The following is a 21,254-nucleotide window of genomic DNA, read 5'->3' on the forward strand; positions in this document are numbered from 1 at the left end:
ACTCTAATTTAATGCTGCCTATTAGCTATAACTATTACATCTTTATATTCCAGCCTGGACAGCCACAGCTAAAAGGCCTGCAAGGCACAAGCAGAACTTACCTTGGTAGTGTATGTATGTCCATCGGAGCCGCAGACAGGGCTGGCGTGCACAGTGGGGCATGGCTTGCATTTCACCATGTTAGCTGGTCCAGCCCAGTGCTTCTGGGCTAAGTTTCCTTTCTTTTGTCGAATGCTGTAAAGCAAGAGACAGCAGGTTTTTTGAACACGCTTGTGTGAAACAGAAGAATGAAAGCTTCTCTGAAGAAAGCGTAGCCTGGTTTTCAACAGAGCATTCATTTAAGGAGAGTAAATTAAATATAGCTCCCAATAATGCTTCTAAAATACAGCATGTTCTTGCAGACAATCTGAAAGTCATAAATTGTTATGCACTATTAGACTAACAGTGCTTGGCAGATTCATTCTGATATCTACAAACAACTTCACTTATGCGTACAGCATTTTGTTAAACCACACCGTGTTCCCTGGGAACCATACAAACACTGCTAAAGCAGGTGGTATTTTCACTGAGTTGCCAAATTCAAGCCTGTAACTTATGGCCAGGCAGCTCCATGGATTCCTCACACTTCTCCTCTTCGGGGAACAGAAAGTTATTCAAAGCATTTATGAAAATAAATTACTGTTAAGGCTGAGTTCAGATTAGAAGCAGGCAGCAGCAATTTGAGAGCAAAATTGTTTCAAAAAAGATTACATTATGGTTATAAAAATTTACAGACAGATAGAAATCAAATAAGTTTGTACATGCAGTAGCATTCTTAATATTCCAACTTCTATACAGCTGCTATGCTGAGATCAATGGCAGTGCCACCAGGAACACCAGAGAGTGACAGAGAGTACCTCCAATCCTACACAAGCATTTGTACCACAGTCTACTTGATTATTACATTAAAAATGAGTATGAAGTGACATCTGCTTCAAAAACTTACTGCAAACCACTTGGAACTGATTCTGATTAATGGCTCATTTTCCTGTATTAATGAACTACTTGGCTCATGCAACGTTTACTAATTATCATCAGCACACTGTTGTAAACTGATTAAAAGTTTGCTTTTATAAACCACAAGCCGAAGTTACAATACAGATACACTTTGGCCACGAGCACTTGTCTCTCACTTGAAAACATTCACAAGGAAAGGGAAAGCATCAACTTTGCTGGAGACTTAAGAAGAATAACTGCCATCTGTTCCCATACTATACTTAAAAAACGATATGATACAAAGATTCAGATAGAAATCTATTTCAATGCACTGCTGAATAACCTTATCACAGTTTTAGAAAAATATATACGGATATTTTAAAGCAATTTCACTACAGCTTGCAATTTGCAACACAATACTGACTGATGTAATGACACATTCAGTTGCTAAAGTAATACAAATTCTATTCTTTCACGTGGGTTCAAGTTTTCTCCTAGTCTAACCCTTGTCACAGAGATGACTAGTTCTGTGAAAAAGATTACATCCACAGAAGGAATCCAATCATGATATCAAACACTGAAAAACAGAAACAAAGTATTAAAGACTCATTTTCCTTGTTATTTTGAAGAAGCTGTCTTGATCCACAGAGCAACATCCCTCTTTCAGCTGCATTCTGCCTTGCTAAGTTACTTGTATGGGGCTGCTTAGCTCTAAAACCAGACAACTCAGCAGATACATTCTGTGGTGCTGGGGCTGTACAAACCACTTCTTTAATTTTTCTATTAGTAATTTTGACTTCTCCATAGTCCCCTTGCCTCCAACAGTGCTCTTTTACTACGAATCAAAACATGTTTGGATGTAGTAAGGGACACTGATGAACAGTCAGTGGAGATAGAGGACACAAAAAGTGCTGCTCTCCCTTTGGAGCCTTTGATTGCCACAATCTCAAAAGAAGAGTCTTGTCTTTCTTTTGAGCACTTTTACATAAAATTTTAGGTCACAGAAAAACAGCTCAGAAATGCTAAACTTGAAACATCTGTGTAATGCTGTAATCATAGAATGGACTAGGTTGAAAAGGACCACAATGATCATCTAATTTCAACCTCCCTGCTATGTGCAGGGTTGCCAAACACCAGACCACATCCAGCCTGGCTTTATGAGGGAGAGTACAGTGATATGGGATGGCACAACCCTAGGCTGCAGCAAATGAACATAAGCCCCAGTGCAGCAGCCACAGAAACAAAAGAAGAAAATGTGCTTGCCTCTGGAAGGCCTCACGTACACAGGGATCTCTTGGGAGATACCCTCATCTCCACTGCCGACCCTTAAATGAGGGCTGGGAAGGGATGGATCCTGGCTCCACCCCTTCCAGTCACTCGGCAGCACTGCATGCACCTGAGCTCCCCTGGGCTGGCCCTGCCTTCCCACCAGGTGCTCCATCCCTGCTTCAGGCCATGACTCAGCATTTCTGCTACAATCTGACAAAGCCACTACCCACAAAACATTCAGGATGAAGATGAGTGACTGAACTAACAAGCACCTCATCATAATTAAATGTAGATTGAGGTTCTTAACTAGACTGATGTCACTCAAAGCCTCAAGATCTTGGGATTTGTTAGACAAGCCTAAAGTACATCACACAGCATTTGTGGACCAAGGTACATCCATTACACCCTACAAAGAAATGCCCGCTCCAGAAACTCAGCCCATCCTGCACAGATGTACAGCCTCCTCTTCGCTTCCCTGCTCCTGCTTTGGCCACTTCAACCTTGGTACTACAAAGCCACTGTTTACTACAAGATTTTTGGAGAGCCAGTCATGTTTTCCACTCTTCCATCCTCACTTAAAATAATAAAGAAAAAGTAATTAAAGGCTGTCCAGTTCGTGTTATTTCAGCAGATAATAAAGTCTGGCCTTTTCCACCATTTTATAGAGAATAAAGAGAACAAACAGCCTTAGGGCTAAGCTCTGCTCCTGTCTTGGAGTCACTGGTGAGCCATGCAAGTGACAGCTAACCCTAATCGCATCCCCTAACTAGAATGGTTTCACCTGGACATGAAGCACTTCATTTACAGACCTGGAAGGGCACAGCACTGCTCCTCCCCATTCCATCATTAGAATCTTCTTTTGATATTAAGGGGAAACTTATTCTCTCAAAACAGAGGAGCACTTAATAACAAGAAGAATTCACAGTGGAGTACATCCCAACGCATTTTGTCCTTTCCAAAGGAAAAATTCCAGTTAGCAAGTTTAGAAACAAGGGATTGCTGCAAGAAATCTGCAATGATTGCTACCACCTGGGTTTGTGATTTAGCTGGCAGTGCAGCCCAGTGGCCATTTTGGTTGCAAGAAACAATTTCGGTTTCAAAAGTAACTTTATTCTTTTAAAGCTACAGTTCTGCCAAAAACATCAGCACAAAACATCACTGTATTTGAAGAAAGCCGCAGATTGTTTTTTTTTTTCACCTTGGCTGAGTAAGCAATAGTTGAAAGTTTTCAGTGGATGCCCAAATCTCCCTCTTTGCCTTCAGTGCCAACAACACAGGTAAGCAGCCACGTCCAAGAAAAGGTCACTTTCTTCCCCCAAAAGTAAACCTGTTTGCATTTTTTTCTGGAGTGCCATTTTGAGAGGCAGGATAAGAGTTCTGGAAGCTGTTCAAGCCTCTAACCCCTTAACAACACATCAAACATCCAAACAAACAAATTAAAACCCAGACAAGAATGTTGGCTGCCACATGCAGACAGCCTGCAAATCCCTTCTCAATGGAAGGGCACATTCACACACTCCGGGAGCATGTTTTGCTATGCTAATCATCTTGTTTTAGAGTAAATATGTCAGGAGCAAGGCAGGCCAAAACAAATTAAACCCTGGTTGCTTGGGTCTTTTTTTTTTTTTCCCGACAACTTAACCAACTTTAATCCTGCTTCACAGCTCAGAGTTGAAAGGAGCCACTACAAATGACTGGAAAGTAACCATCCTGCAGAGAGAACAAACCAGGGGCAAAAGCCCACCACGATTATAAGAACAACCAAAGCAGACGTTTTTCATACTCTAGGAGGTAGATGCGATTGTATTGCCCGAGCTTTAATATGAACAGAAAACCACTGCCTGCCTTCACTTTGCGGGCTGATGAACTGATAAATACAAGATTTAAGGAGCAGTTAAGCTTTACAGAACTTAGTATCTGAAAACTTTACTGCATAAAGGATTTTTAGCATCTGAAAACACTCATGCTTCAGCACGAGGAGAACGTAGACTGACTCAGCTCCATTACTCGCTATACACTATACAGACAGAACACTTACCACGTGCTGTGAAAATATAGGGCAACCACATCTACTTTGCTCACGCAGGAAGATGAGGCATGAAGCAAGATTTCCAGACACCCTCATTCCATCCCAGACGAGCACACTGCTCAACCTTCCCCTAAACCACAGACCCTGCGCTCCAACCCTGATCTTCTAAGCTCAAACTTCCACAGCAGAAAGGACCAGAAGCTCAGGAGAGCTGACTCCACCCAGAGTTTATTGCTTCCAGGTGTGCCTGAGGAGCCAGAAGCCAAACCCCCAATTAGAGCTGAATTGTGCAGCTGGCAGCCCTGCTAATCCCGGAGCCCCGTCACACCTGGCAGGCAGCAGCAGCTCTGCAGCTCTTGCTGCTGGGACAGTCTGCCAGCAGGGTCTGAGCTCTGCCTTCCATTCAGCATTAGTTTGCCTAACTGAATGAAGAAAACACTGCAATTTGGGTTACAGTTTTGAAAATAATAATACAGAAAGCATAATTCCTGACTAATAGTGTTGCTTATGGTTCTCATTTTTGCCTGTAACAGTTCTTAGTGTGTAGATATAGGAAAAGCCCGTGGCCAGGCCATGACCAAAATAGAGGCCGTTGCTCAAAAATGATGTTTTGTGCAAAAACCAGTTTTCCAAGGGAGCGTTTTCAGTCAGGAAACATTTCACATTTTATTGTAATTTAATGTGCATTTATTTACGTTTACTTTTGCACTTTAGACAGGTCCCTCAGCCATGAATAATCTCACATTTGTTTGCCATGAAATATTCAGGGAAAATTTAAACACTTTTTGATGTAAATTTTTTATAGGGAATATTTTGTCTTCTAAGGTCATCCTCAGCCTTGGAAGGGATCAACAGACAGCAGCGTGACTGCAGTATGTTTGAGCAAACGACATAAGAAGGATAAACAGATTTTTACCACATCCTTCAGATTGTTGCACAAAGTTCGTTTTCTTATCATTTACTGAACTAATTGATGGAGTTGGATTCATTTATTTGAGAAGGCAGTGATCTCTTAGCCCCGTTCTGTATCTCATCTCTCCTGCTGATGGACTATAGGTGTGCTGGATATTGCATGGTGTAACTACTCAACATGTAAAGACATGAAGTTAAAGGTAATGCCTTATAGATTTGATACAGAATGTCTCAATTTAGAATATCAGTTTTTAGTTTTGAAACAAAAGCTTTTAAGAGAAAATGAGCATATTGTGTTTTTGTAAGCTGCACATTTGAGCTACATGAGCTAATGACAGTAAGTCAGAAAAAAAGTCAGAAATTTGAAGATGGCAAAGTATATCAATTTTTTTGCTTCAATAAATGTGTCATTTCACTGCCAGCTAAAAACAGCCAAAATATCAACAGATTATACAAGCAAGACCGATTCTGTGCTTTTATGTAATTACATTTGATCTTCCAAGTGCAAATTCAATTCCAGCTGTCAATGAACTTTAATATTAATAAAGAAATAAAATGCACTAGATTTCATGCTTTTCATCCGGTGTGCCCTACACCGTTGTAGCTATACTTCTCTCATATTTTTCATACAAATATGAAGTTTAAAATGGAGCTTATTTACAAAAGCTACAAAATTTACTTTTTTTTCCCCCCCAAAATTTTGCAACATTAAGATTATGTTTCTCCTGTTCAAGAGTGGTTATTCCCAAAGGCACGTACAACATATATGCAGGTAAAGGTGATGATTTTAGTTCACTTATAAATCAGGCTCCTTCGAGCATGGGCTGGCAGGGTTTTATTTTGAAAGCACTGCCAAAGTTTTGGGAGGAAGGAGACAGTAGGTAGGAAGTTCTTCGTTTGGTCTTTAGAATCACAGAATGGCCTGGGTTGAAAAGGACCACAATGACCATCCAGTTTCGACCCCCTATTTATGTGCAGGGTCGCCAACCACCAGACCAGGCTGCCCAGAGCCACATCCAGCCTGATTTTATTGGACAAGAAAAAGACACTTCTTTACACAGAGGAGTTTTTGTTAAATGAATTTTCAAAGGTCAGCTGCAAATAACAGTGTAAAATTTCTCAAGGAAAAATAAACAAGTTACACCATTTCTTCTAACAGAAAGTGTCAGGTAAACAGAATAGAGATTGGTACTGTCTCTACTGATTGTTGAAGTCACTGTTTCAGTGACACTACACAAGCAAAGAATTTGGCTCAATACATGTCCACATTACTCACAGCGCTCACTTCTCTCTGTTTCTGCTTCCTACAATAATACAGCTAATTACTTCTGTTCCTATCTGAATAATATTAAACTGGTCCAGAATTTTTTTTACTAAAAAGGCCTTGATTAGAAAATACCAACTGGACAAAACCCACTTATATCATGGTGATTAACTGGAATTACTGAATGTTCCATGACATTGCCACTGGACGTCTACATGGTGTGCCAAGTTCTCACAAGTGTAATGCATGTGGATGCCCCATCCCTGCAGGCATTCAAGGCCAGGCTGGATGTGGTTCTGGGCAGTCTGGTCTGGTGGTTGGCGACCCTGCACATAGCAGGGGGATTGAACCTAGATGATCATTGTGGTCCTTTTCAACCCAGGCCATTCTATGATTCTGTGATTCTCCACATAACCTTTGTGTAACCAGGAGTTATGGCCATGGAGACGGGTCTCAAAATTTGGATTCACTTTATCTTTCTTTCTTTTCAGACCTTATCTCCCATCAGTGGCATTAATGCCATACAATGATGCCATACATGACATACAACCATATATTGTAATAGAATTAAAAACTCCAGTGCCAAGTATTTGTGCTTTCTGAGAAGCTGCAAGAACCTCTAACAGAGCACACTCACATGGTTTCCTGAAGCTCAAGCAATTCACTGTTGAAAGAGTTTAAAATATACTGCCTGTACCTTCCCTATGCCTTGTGCACAGTTTGTTCTTGTCTCCCTGAAGGAGGTTTATCACAGTAAAGATAAACCCTGTAGCGTCTGGCTATTTCTGCCTTTCCTTTGTATAAGCTGTTTCTCTTGTTCTTGAGGAAAAGAATGACATAGCTGAAATTTGCTAGCTTAAATGGCAGAGCTCTCTTCCCTCTTTGTATCATTTTTCTGTTCTGTTTATTGGAGCTAAGAGTTTGGCCTCATTTCTGCAGCTTTTATGTTTCTGTACAAGATCTGTACATAGCCTGAGCCACAACCAAATTCCCCTTGTATTCAACATATGCAAATAAAGCAAGCTACACACATTACCCTGAAAAAAAATGTCACTAAGCTTTTGAATTAGACGTAATCTCCTTACTTAATACAAACACTGTAAAATGAGAATGGACATATGCATAGAGTCATCTTTCTACTTGGCACTTGCACTTTCATATAGAAATAATTACAGCATATAGGGCTGCCTTGGCTTTTCACTGTCATCCTGTTGGACTCAGAGGCTACTGCTTTCCTTGATTTCATCATTCAAAGAAATAATTTCTATCTGACTGTACTAAGGCTCTTGATTACTTTTTCTTGCTGCCTCTGTATCTCCCAGACATGGGCGTTTCCTTCATAGATGTGTGAAGATTCTTAATGGGTTGGTGGTGACTGAGTGCCTTTTTGGCAAAGCAGAATGAGGTTTATGTGAAACTTTCTCTTGCAGTAAACAGGAGAGGAGAGAACACTGACTCCTCACTTGCTTTCTGTGCTTTCAAACAGTGACAGCAATGAGATTATATCAGGAATTAAGTCTGTCCATTGCTGGAGAGCACCAGAAGCCATAGGACTTTCTCAGACAGCAGGCTGTACTTGGAAGATAGAATTGGAGATGAGAAGTTTAGGGAAAGAGTGAAAAGGAAATCCCATCTGTTGAGCTGAAAGTGTATCTGTAGGTGAAGCATCATTCTGATGAAATGCAAAACAGATATTTCCAGAGGAAGAAGAAGAATCCAAGAAGATATAAGGAAGAGTCAAGCCTTTACTTCTAACCATGAGTTAGAAAGCGGTATACAATTAAGCACAGGGGAAGCAATGCCCTGGGAGGAACATGTCAGCCAGATATAGGGAGGGATGACCGTTTTGTTATAGCAAGACATTTTACAAGAAAAAGTCCTGACATGTTTTGCAGGTGAAAAACCCTGAAGATTTTTTCATGCATCCTTCCAGGTCCTGCGAGCAACCAACTCTCGAAAGAGATCAAAGGGTCTTGCAGCCCAGGGTGCTCAAGGTTATTGGTTCTGCAAGATGAAGGAAATTTTATTTTTGGCAGTTATTAAAGGATCAAAGAATTTGGAAAGGCTGACATAGATTCAGAGGTCCAAAAGGGCCAGAAAAACCACAGCCTGTTAGGCTGGCTGCTGCTGCATGCAGTACTGTCACTGGATCTGCAAGAACCCGCCTGTCTGCGACTGCTCCATCAAGGCCCTTTACACAGCAGCAAGGTCTGTGTCTAGACAGCTTTAATATGGCATTTAAATAGGGACAGTGTTAAAAGGCCAAGACAGCTGGTTCTGCACAGTATCAGGATTGGTCAGTATTTGCATCCTTGTGAGATGTTAGTACATGGCCTTACTTGTTCCTGGACTAAAAATTGTGAGATTAAGTAGTTATTAAGGTCATTAGAGATGTATGTGGATTTCTGCCTTTAAGCACTTTACTACAAAAAATGCTCTTTAAAAAGTCCCCTACCTTCTTGGCTAGCAGATTATTTGGTCTACAGGCAATTTCACTTTTAATCTCAATTTTTAATGATTTGCAGTTTTTTACCTAATCCATATGTTCTACAGCTGCACAGATATGGAAGCTGGCAAGGCACTCAAAAGGAACAGAACCAAGACAAGAAATCCACACAAACATAAAATCCCGGTGTTTTTAAAGTCATTATGGTCTCTGGAATAAATAACACAGCTTCTAAACTCTGCCTCTGTTCTCATGAATTTTCATAAGAGAATTATTTTCCTTTTCATTGTTATTTTTATACTAACATTAAAAGGATTTTCAGACACCAAACTATGTAAAAATAAAATGAAGTGCTTCGAATTCCAGGGGAGGAAGGGACATAGCAGGGAGTTCGTAATTAAAGCTGGAATCTTCTCTACCACTCCTCAGTTAGTAGGAATCTTCAGCAGCCACTTCTGAACCCTGGATTCTGCACGCTGTGTGTAGCCCTGGTACTTTGCACAGTATGCTTAGAGGTGAAGCATGCAGCAGATTTAGTGTCTTTGTTGGCACTGACTTTCTTTCTTTCTTTGACAGCCTATGTGGGTTTTCTTCCCTGCTACTAGAAGAGAACTAAGAGGATGCAGTACCTTTTCTCTGCCCAATATGTGATTATTTTATTGTTATTTATGTGATATTAAAATATTGTATTGATCAAGTCTGCCTCTTCCTGCTGGTGGATCTTGCCAAGATCTCTGAGGCGGCTGAACTGCTGATGGCCTGTGAGATTAATCTGAGCTGTCACATTTGGTTGGGAAGGAAAGCTAATCCTTCCTCACTATGTCATATTTCATTCAATTAGACACCTTCAACACTGTTTTCACCAAATCTGAAGAGCAGTCACTTTCCACCATTTCTCTCCCACTGCTCATATTTCAAGTTACAGTGGTGGGCAAGCAGAAAGGTGCAAGTTACTTAGGAAGGCCAAAATTCATGGCAGGTTTCTTGGCACCATTTGGCTGCTCAATGTCCTGGAGATCCCAGATACACAGGCTTTAACACTGACTTCTTGCTAGGCCAAGTGCAGGCAACCAAGAAGTCTAACATCACCAAACCCCAACGTCTCACGTCTCTGCAGACATTGCTAGTTGGCAGAATGAAACTTTGGGATGAATGAGTGAGCTGAAATAGGTGGCAGACCCACTCCAGGATCTGTATCAGCTCTGTGTCTTTCAGTACAGTTTACGACCTGGCCTTATTTTCTAGCAGTGGTAGTAGTTCAATCACAAGCAACATATACCTACACATCACAGAGTCCTATTGCCCAAAGAGGCTGAGCTGGTGGGTTTCTTTTTCCTTTTCTTTCCTGAATCATTAAGGTTCCAAAATCTTGTCACTTTGCAACTACAGGGGGGGAAATCAATGACATTTCCCCCCCCCTCCCCCCAGCCTCCAATCCAAGCATCCTTAGACAGCTCAGCTGTGTTCTGCTTCATTATGTTGATTTTGCTTTTCCTAAGGCGAATAACATGCAATCCTCACAAAAATTGACATGTTGCTGGTAGGGATGAGAAAGCAAATGCATTTTAAAAATATAGTCATATTCTTTGCCCTGAAGGCACTAAACCAAATGTTTCTTTTTAAAAATGACTGTGTTGTACTTCTGTTGTGTGAATACTTGCTAACAGTGTAACAAACAATCAGTTACAAGCTGTGCTAGCAAAATATTTGCCCCTTCTGACACATTTTATTATGAGAGAGGCTTATTAAATTCACAAGAAGCCTACAGCAGATTAAACTCTTGAGGATTTTTACAATTAGCATACATTACCTAATATTTCATATATGGTTTGTGAATAGAATTGGCCCGTCAAACAACAGCCAATTAGAAAAAAAAAAAATCAATCCCACAGCCACCTCCAGAGTGTAGTCAAAATCCACTATTCAAGGTCGGTTCAGAAAATCATCAGAATGCAGTTTCCTATGTCAGAATGCAATGAATGTTAGTGAAATGTATGCTAACCAAACCAGTTATAAATATTATAAGGAGCTGAGTAATTTTAAAATCCCATCCTTCTTAGCATCTAAATAGGCTAATGCTCCTGTTGCTTATTCAGCACTGCAGATTTGCAGAGCTCTGTACTATGAATGTCTAAACATCCTACTGAATTTCTCAACGTATTCAGTGCTGTCTGTCTGGTTCTTTGATGGTGGAGATTGAGCTCATGATATCTACACCATTCCCAGCTTCTCAAATGAGGCCATCAAGAACATTACCCATCTTATATCAGACTGTTTCTTAATGAAAGGCGACTAGAGCTTCAGGAAAGTCCCAAACCAATAGAAAGAATTTACATAATCATATTAATTTATGATACTAACTGAATGCACATGATCCAGTCTAGGCACAGCACGTGCCAAAACACACCTTTAGGTAAAATTTGAAGATGAACACAATCGACATACTTGAAGCAGCTGCAAGATACACATTTCATGAGCTACTTCCACTGAGTTATTAACACTTCTCTTTACTGCGACCTTAAACCATGAAGCCTATCAACCATGCATTACAACCATCCGTTCTTCCCATGTTCCTCAAATATTTAACTCCAAAGGTTCCTCTACCCATGGAGGTTCAGGCTGCCATTAAGTGGCAATATAGACATATATTTACCCATGAAAGTTTCAGCATTTTATAGCAGATTTCTCAAAAACATACCATATCATCTGAGTCTCAAACAGTGATATAATTAGATATATAGCATTACATTACCTGTACTACTTACATAGGTTTTGTGCAAAAATTTAAGAAGATTTAAATATTTGCTGCTAGTTTATATAGGCGGAGTCAGTTTAGTGCAGATTATGTTGTTGGCTGGAAATGTGCCAACTTACTTTGAATCACTCCTTCCCACCTGAATTTCACTTCAGCATATATTTCCTTTTGATTATCTTGCTGTGATCCAACAGCATCTGTGTCCTTTCCGCTCTGATTTTGGCCCCATCCTTCCTTTGTGACTTAGCTTTGGAGAGACCAATGGACCGAGGAAGGGTCCACATTTCTTCACCTCTATCAGTTCATTTGGTTTAATCCTGAATTGACAGTCTTCATAAGAAATGGCTGCTCTTGAGCACATTTCCTTCTGTACTAAACTCTATTTCTGAGCACCCAGATAGATTTCACAACAGCTTATCTCCACTGTCCTACTAAGTATTGAATCCTTGTACCCTGTTCTTGTTCTTTCTTCCCACCATTTTCTGTGCTGCCGTGGAAGAAAGCTAGGGACTGCACTCATATTTTTTGGTAGTACTTTTTCCCTCAGTGTTCTTGCATTTCCTCATAAAACACTTCCATTCTTTCAACATCTCCTGGCTGTCATTTGCCTTCTGCCTCGTGCACTCTGCCTCTCTCCTCCAGCCCTATTTTCTCAAGATCTGGCTGACTTGTTTAAGGAGAATTTTATAAAATTGGTAACAATTGTAGTGCTCTCTCCTACTCACTCTTTCATTTAACCATTTTTATTCCAGTCCTTCAGCCTAACTGCCCTGCTCTGACCTCCTCCCAGCTGATCTCCTTTTCCTTTCACTTTTCCACTCATAGCTCTGAAACTTCCTTCTGCCTCACTAAACCTCAGAAATTAGGTCCCTCAGTGAAGAAGTTATTTCTTCACTTACTCTTAACTATTCTTTCCATCTCTGCTAGGGAGTATCGTATTAAGTATTATATTCTCTCTAGATGGTCTCTCAGTGTCATTTTGATGCTTTGCCTCTAAGAATCCAGTCTTCTTATCTTTCCACACTTCTACCTGGGAAGTCTGAGAAGCTTCGTAGGCTCTCTCTGGTTTATTCTTCCACCTATTTTTCCTATTATTGTGATTTCTTCTCAGGAGAGTCTGGTCCACATCAGAAGCTCACTATGTCAAAGGTAAGCATGGAATTGTTCTTCTCACATTGACTTCTCTATTTTCTAGTCAATTTCTCCGTCATCACCCTTATCACTTATTCTTCAGTCATTTCCCTCCTTTCCCATATGCAAACCTGTGATTAACAATTTACAGTTTGTTTCATCTCGGTCATAATCCTAAGGTGTCAGTGACAAACTCAAACCATACTCGACTATGAACTGGGCAGGGTTTACATTTCAGCACTCAGCATATTGCTGATGTGCTGTCAGTGAGTGGGTGAAACTCATTATGAAATGAAGAACTCTCATTGTATTTCAGCAAAAACTGGAATATGAGTTTCTGAAAGGACGATGAACCTTGGTTCTACAGGCAGATGGTTAAAAATACAGCAAAAATTTCTGAACTAACAAAGGAACTAATTAAAACACTCCCAGACGTCTGAGCTCTTTCTTTGCTAAGCTAAAATATTGTTCCAAATGAAAAATTTATACACAGATAAAACACAGCAGCTCAAGAAATGAACTATGGATGAGGCGCTAAGTAGGAATGACCACGGTGTAACTCAATTTGGCACCCCTGGGTTTCAGGTAAACTGGATTAGCTAAGACTACAAGAATCTGTCAAAGGACTTGAGAGAGATTTAAAGCCAGATGACTACACAGAATAATGGCACACAGTATTACAACATACAGCAACAAAGAATGGACAGACTAATTTATATAACGAAACTACAAAATGTCCTTTCTGTTCAACATGGACCATCAATTTAAATGCCAACAAGATACAAAGACAGAATTTACAAAGAACAGGAAAAAAAAAGCAAGGGACATACAAGCTTCCTGTACTTCAGTCTATTGAGCCACCACCTGAACAAGGCAAGAGACTGGATGCTACACTGAAAGAGCAGGTTTGTTTTCCTAATGGCATTTTAAACTCTTTTTAACTAACTCTCTTCTCTTGGCTTCTTAACTCTTTAAACAAGGGAACAAAAATCTTACATTATGCTTTATTATTGAGTTACAATAACAAAACTAGCACGTGCAGACACTATTGGTTCTTATTAACTTCATACATTTGGAAGACACAAAGACAATTCTCTTTAGTAGTTGCATAAAAACAGATGAATACTACAAAGACAGTATTGGCATAAGCCATAACAAGGCATGCAATAACAGGGTATTGGTGCAGACAAGGTAGTTTGTGAGGTGTAATGCATGGTGTGCTGCTGCCAAGTAATTGAGGGTTTGAAAGAGCCTTTCTCCCACCAGAAGATGTTAAAAAAAAAAAACTCCAACTCAAGCTTAAAGGTTTCACAATTAGCTGAAGAAAAAAGAAAGCTTGCATCAATTTAAGTGAACCTTTTTGTTTATTGATGATTTTATTTGAGATTTAGTCTTTCTATTAAGATTAAAAAATGCTAAAAAATATCCAAATTTGTGAAGAAACAAGAATAAAGTTTCTCACCAAGAAAGAACACTAATAAATTGACGTAATGAGAAAGATTGCATCACACTACACTTAGTCTTTGTATTTATGAAGCCTCTTGAGTTTCTTGCAGTTGAAGACTCAAAATCATTGCCAGCGAAAGAGGAGAAAAATCATCTGAAATTTTATGGCTGCCATCTCCATCAGTGACACTTTAAATGCTATTTCAGAACAAAACCAGGTGACATTCACTTTGTACCATTATGGTAATTTACAAACAAAAACAGTTCTTAGAGTGATCACAATCCCAGGCATTCACAAGATTGGTGAGATCTTTCTTCGTGGATGTTGCAGGCTGAGCAGCAGCTCCTTTTAATGCTCTGAAGCATTTGCTTTTCCCAGAAAAGTATGAAGAGAGATAGTGATAGAAATTACCTACTTGTCAGTATGCAAAGATTATTATAAAAAAACTCAACCCTCCAACCCCCCCTGGAAAAATAAAGAAAAGGCAAATTGTGAGCTATTGGGAATGTCTGCTTTGCAATATCAACTTACAAAAGATATTATGTGAGAAAATGGGGAAGAAATGAGACTGGGAATTTATTTCTAATAGTTGGCATTTGACAGAAATCAGTGAATACCCAGGCAAAGAATTTCATTTTTCAGAAATCATAATCCAACGTACTTCATCCCTAACTGTAGAAATAAAATATGAAGGAAAAAATGTGAGATCACTTCTAAATAATGAAAACAAGAATCAAAACGTCTCCAGATGCTTTTCCAGGAGCAAAGCCACTCTCTGTCTCTTGAGATAATCATAGAAGAAAACAATGCCTTATTTCTCTAGCTACAAAAGATAATTGAATACTCAAATCATTTGTGGGTAACTTGATGATACAGACTGTTGACAATCTTTAGATAAAATGAGTTTGTCATGCCATCAAGATAGGAGGTACTGATTAAATCAGTCTGATTTTACTAACTCCTCAAAGGATGTACAATGGAAAGTCTTGGGAGTGGTTGTGTTTACTCTTCTATTAACAACAACAGTACAGACTCAGCAGAGCCAGGGTCTCAGGTGAATGTCATTATCATCAGGCTACTGAGTTAATTTTGTGTAATTAATTAAATATTCATTTGGTTAGACACGGACAGATACCAGTTTGACAGTCCAGTGACTAGGGCAGTCACCTAGGCTAATGAGACGAAATCCCTTCTCTAATTAACATGGAGAGAAAGGAATAAAAACTACAGACTTTGAGGGAAAGATATAAAACATAAACCAATGGCCACTTATCAGAAGAACCAGGAGACACTTCTACCTGAAAGAAGACTTGAATCTCACTTGTACATTCTACATTTGAGGTCTACTCCAACCTACTTACATTTCTGAACTAAGACACTTTCTTGTCAAAAACTATTCTGTACGTTCCAGAAATGTTTTGTTGAATTGACAGGAAAACCATTTTGTCAGAAAACTCTAGAACATGTCTACTCAATGCTTACAGCTGAAAAGCTGTGTTTGTTTTCTGCCCACTTCTGTTCCCACTTTCTCAAAATGTGCCAATGTGAGAAAAAAACCCAACACCTCAGCAGGGAGCTTAGCTGTGCAAACCGAGACAACAAAGTCTGTACAGATAATAGTACAAAATTAAGAACTAATCCAAGAACAAAGAGAGCCTATCCACCTCATGGTGCACCACATTCATTAAAAATAAATACTGCACTTCTAAGAACTGTATCTAATTGCAATATTTCATTTCATAAAGCTGGAAGTTGCACACTGACTGCAGTACAAGTTGTCACTTCCACCTCCCCCCCTCCATTTGCTAATAAAAGTAGAAAATAAATGCCTGGATTCTGCTAGAAACTTTGACTTTTTAAATTGCAACCAAATAACACGTATTTATTTACAATGAATCTTTTAAAATGTCACTGTTAAAGTAGAGAACATAAATCCAATAACTGATAGCAAAACAGAGGCTTGATAATTCTCACTTAACTAATGTGCAGACTTGCTGGTCTTTCTGCCCCTGCTCTTCCACAACAATTTAAGAGCAGAGCTCTGCAGAATTGTTTCTTGGTAATTACACTTCATTAATGTTGCACAATCTATCATGATATATTTTCTATTTACTTATTTATTTTAGACAGCTCTACATTGTAGCCTGCTAGGTGGCTTAGAACGAATATATAGCCCTTGATAAAAGATAAGCAGTCTCATGGACTGCCTATTCACAGTCTTCAGTCCATCAGTTCCACCAACCCAAATCCTGAGGGCTGCAGTCCTGAAGCAATAACTCTTCTTAGTGTGAAGGAGCCATGAAGTGGCTTGTTTTGTGATAAAATTTGGTCTTTTGACTACTGGCACTGAGAATTTAGCACTGACTTTCACAGCAGATTCCAGGGTGGAAGAATACGAAGAAGAAGTGACACAATGAAAGAGAACTTTCTTTTCCTTATTAGCTTCTGGGGTCCAAGTACAGCTTCTTTTGAATTATTAGAGTTTTGCATTGGTGATATGAACTCCTTATTACAAGGCATACTGGTATACTGTTTCTTTCCTTGAGTCCCTTGAAAAATGGGCTGAACTCTAAGAAGTGTAAAATGTTACAAGGACATATAAAGATTTTTCCCTCCCCACATTTTAAGATAGTTAAGATGCTCACAGGAACGACAATGCCATACATTGAAGTACTAGTCTAAATCTAGAGGTACAAGCATTATATAAAGTGTCTTCACGTATTACTCTTTTCTGCCTGAAAAGTTAATGGCACAGCACTGCCTTTCTATTATAAATTTATAAGCAGAACAGTAACGTCTGACTAGACATATTTAGAGAAGCAAAACATTTTGAGTTGGTTTCCAGCATCATTAGTACTCTCACGATACAGAGCTTTGAAGAGATTGTACTTTGGTGGTTCATGTCCATAAATAATGTCAGTCATGGTTCACTGGTTGAATTAATCTGATGTAAAATGACTAAATTGAAAATCTGTAGGTTGAGCTCTTGATGAGTTCTGGCAGAGCTCTAAGAAGGCGATCATAAGCTTATTAATGAAAGGAGAGTGATAGAAATTGAAATATTAAAGAAGCAGGATGTAATAGATTAAAAGTTAATTTTGATAACATAACTTGTATTAAACAAGAAAAAGAACGATGCAAGAAGCTTCTCTTTTACTGTTTTCATATGGTGTTTCTTTCCAAAGTAAGCTATTAGACTGAACTGCATGGCTTTGAAAGGGATAAAAACCACGAGTCTACCTTTTTTCAACTTCTTGTACAAGCTGTCATCCATGCCTTCATTGCTTATCTATCGCAAACCAATGTGGGAAAGGTTTTAGCAATAGTTTTAAGCAACACATGACTCAAAAATGAAAGCCAAAATACTTCCTGATGAGTTCTTGAGCACGGTCATGGGTGTGACTTGATCATTTTTCCTAGGGAGATTTTGTGCCTGAAATGATGGAGGACCACAGGTGTTGAATAAGATGTGAAATTCAGCAGGTCTCTGCTGAAAAGCACATCCACCTTTAGATGGGCTGTTTTCCTTCCTGACAGAGTGGAAAGCCATGAACTGTGCACTGCGAGAAGCATGAAAGAACTCTGGCCTAAGTCATTAGAAATTTAGCCTGTTGCTAGCACTATCTTTCACTGCTATTGAAAGGCTCTAAAATAATAATTGGAAAATCTCAGCAGTTTAATGGTAAAATACAGAAATTTTATGAGCAATAAAGATCAGTGTTTGCTAAGTTTAAAAGGTAAGTCTGCATCATATATTTAAGACACGATTGTAAAAAGCAGCAAACTGACCAGCATCAAAAGAAATGCAGCATTCTTTAAGATCTAATCTGAAAACTTCAGACAAAATATATTATTTGTAATATTCACTGCAATTGGCTATATAATGCCATTTATCAAAAGGCAGATTTTAAAATGCAGTACATTTAATACATTTCCCAATACAATGGCATGTTGGAAATTGAAGAAAATCTTTAATAAAACTCTTTTGCTGCAAATAGTCCCAATCTTACAAAAACATGCCTTTTTTTAGCACTAAAAAGACTTCTCCGTCGAACACATTCATGTCCTGGGGCTTCTACAGAAAAACCAGCAATAAATTTAGAATCTCCAGTAAACAGATTACAGTATAAATAGAGAATAATTTTCAGAGCATTGGAGGTCATTTGTAAACATTAAATAATAATTTCTGACTCACTGGAGAACCGAACAGATTTAAGACAGGGAGAAACAGTAAAGCTATACAAATTCATTAAATATTACAGATTTGCTTCCAGCAATTCTATGGTTAAGATTTTTAGCATATAGAAAATAGAGAGCGATTAAGTCAAGAAATATACAATATTGGGATATGATAAACTTAATATACTGGGCTACGGTAAACCAAGAAAGACTACAGAAACCAGGTCCTTTGAGGATTAATGTAGTCATATAGAAAGTCAGCCAGCAGCTCAAGGTAAATTGAAACCTACAAGGTCTACAAGGTCAGTGGTGAAAGACTGTACCGCTGACAGGTATGTTGAAAGCTTGTACAGCCGTCCTCTTATGTCCCACAGCTGAATATAGTTTCCTGTTTGCATTTTAATGATAGTGATGATAATGAAGATGTCTTACAGTTGTTTGAATAAGTATTGAAAATCCAAGAGTTGCCCAGCTACTCCACATTCAAAGCTAGTATTTTCTTACAGGGCCAGGATACACAGGCAGTGAGTCCCACCAGCTTTATTTGTTTGCTCACTATTCACATGTCGGCAAATCTCTTGACATTTGCCAAGCAGATGACATTTATACAACTACTATTTTCATTTCTTACTCACTCTAGACTGCATAAGGAGCTTTCCAGACAAAAGAACCAATGTCTCTTCTGCTGCATATAGCTGACAGTCCACGTCAGTAGTAAACAAATGCCACAAGGGAGGTGATGGAGGTTTTAACTCAGCCTTCCTCCAGATAACTCACAGACAGCACAGACAGAACATGTAGAAAAACTCGTTGGAGCCTGAGACTTTCAGAAGTCTTCATGGGAAACAAGAGCATTTGGAAGCTAGATTAGCTTTGGATGCTAACTCTTGACAAGCTGCATCAGGAGTATTGTATATAACCAAATCTGCAGCCAACAAAATAACCCAATGAGACAGTAAAAGTTTTAAAGAACAAACACTGCATTGCCCTTATTTTACCGCTGGTGTGTTTGAGTTTTCCTGCTAGCTTTGGTCTCTATGAATCTGCTGCACAAACACCTATTCCCATCCTCACTTCCAGAGAGGTCTTTTGCACCATCACACACTTAAGTTTCATAGTACTTAGATCTCTGAGCTCTAAACACTGAATTTTATACATAGTTTACATGTAATGCTTAATTAGATATAGCCTCTTTATGTCAGGCTCCCTCCCCACCTTCCTTTTCTCATGATGCTAAAAAAATGTGTGGCATGCATGGAGAAATTTTGGATACTGAATGTAGAGAAAGAAACCTTAGAAAGAACGATCCTGCAGCAAGTGGAATCAAGATGAATATATCTCAAAGTACAGTACAGTCAGTGACAAGAACATTCAATCTTCTCTCCAAAACTCTAAAGAGGAAAATAAATTTGGACCAGTAGTGTTGTGGAGTTAAAGTCAATGAAAGATTTCCAATGAATTCAGGATTTGACTCAATTTTTTTTTTTTTTTTTTTAACAGAGTAACAGCCATTGGCAGAAAAACATGGGATAACAACTATTCTTCTCTAATAGGATTTCTTCAAGAATGAACTTTATAAAGATCAGGTTAAATACAAGCCTCAGTCAGCAATAAGGGAAACGTACTGGGTTTGGAGATCTGGATGCCTTCAGTGTTTCTGTAGTTCCCTCACTCAGAATGTGGGAGATGAAGTTATGATCTCAGTACTGAAAACTGTAGGTTCCACCACAGTACCAACTTCATAGATAGCAAAGGAATAATAGGGATGAGCCTAATAAAGAAATTTATTTTAGTTTAAATTAAACATAATGTTTCTATTTGGGTGAAAAAAATACAAAATGCTACGTAGAAATCCTGGAAAGAGCAAATTCAACATAAATTTACACAAGTCTGGACTGAGTATCCCCCCAGAGATACACAGAACATGAAAACTGGAATTATTATTCAGAATGCTCAGTGGAAAGCCCAAATGCAATATGGACTTCCAAACTGCAGATATGGTACATGGCCCACAGAAGGAGATTTAAAGCAGGGATGAATGGAACAGGCAGTTAAAGAGGAGATTGATTTAAGAAATTAAGAATAAAGTCTCAATAATCAGTAACTCAGAGGGAACATTACATCTAAGGATGTGTAAAGACTTTAAATATCAAGATGATGAAGTGATAATTTTGGGTTTTATTTCTTTATTGAACTCAGCAGTCAAACCCAATTAGCTCTGTTATGGAGGAAAACAGTCATAAGGAAGCTCTCTTTATGAGGAGCAAAAAAAAAGAACATTTGCTTAGTCTAGCAAATCCAGTGAAGATGATTATTTCAAAATAAATATTGAGGAACCACTTAGGGAAACTCCAGAAATTTCAGCTGGCTTTGAATAAATTTAGGATAAAAATTTGCAGGTGTCTGATCAGAAGAACTGATGCTAAGGATTCTTCCTGCTGGAGTACAGGGGCAATAAATCTTTTCATCTTAAGATAGAACTCAGTAGGGTAATGAAAAAGTTTATATGATACCACTGCAGAGGGACTGAAGTTAATGAACCAAGAAGTCACTTCTGGTGCGTCTTTATATACTGCTGAAAGGAACTATAATGAGGAGGAATATCAGAAAGCAATATTCAATCCATCCAATAACATTTTCTTTGAATGCACAAAATAGAATATTTACAAATGTTAATTAAAGTGTGAAAGGTAATTGGTTATTTTCTTATTCTACTCAGTATAATAACTTTCTGGTGATAGTAGAGGTATCCAGAGGTATTGGTCTGTTTTTTAATGAGTGCTCTGCTATTGTTCTAAAAGGAGCTATGCAGCAGGAGAATGTCTCAATGACCCTTGTATTTCCTCT

At 38.8% G+C, this 21,254-nt stretch overlaps 1 protein-coding gene across 3 annotated transcripts in view; it reads right to left on the reverse strand.

Moving 5' to 3' along the window:
* Positions 1-21,254, reverse strand: part of SPOCK1 (SPARC/osteonectin, cwcv and kazal like domains proteoglycan 1) — a 257,804-nt gene that overhangs the window by 85,857 nt on the left and 150,693 nt on the right. For all 3 annotated transcript variants that reach the window (XM_015293953.4, XM_040647227.2, XM_046900473.1), the window contains one exon: positions 102-234. In XM_015293953.4, the coding sequence (XP_015149439.3) occupies positions 102-234 (133 nt within the window). The remainder of the gene's footprint in view (positions 1-101; positions 235-21,254) is intronic.

The sequence above is a fragment of the Gallus gallus genome, chromosome 13 (genome assembly GCF_016699485.2).
Source record: "Gallus gallus isolate bGalGal1 chromosome 13, bGalGal1.mat.broiler.GRCg7b, whole genome shotgun sequence".
In the NCBI taxonomy this organism is placed as follows: Eukaryota; Metazoa; Chordata; class Aves; order Galliformes; family Phasianidae; genus Gallus; species Gallus gallus.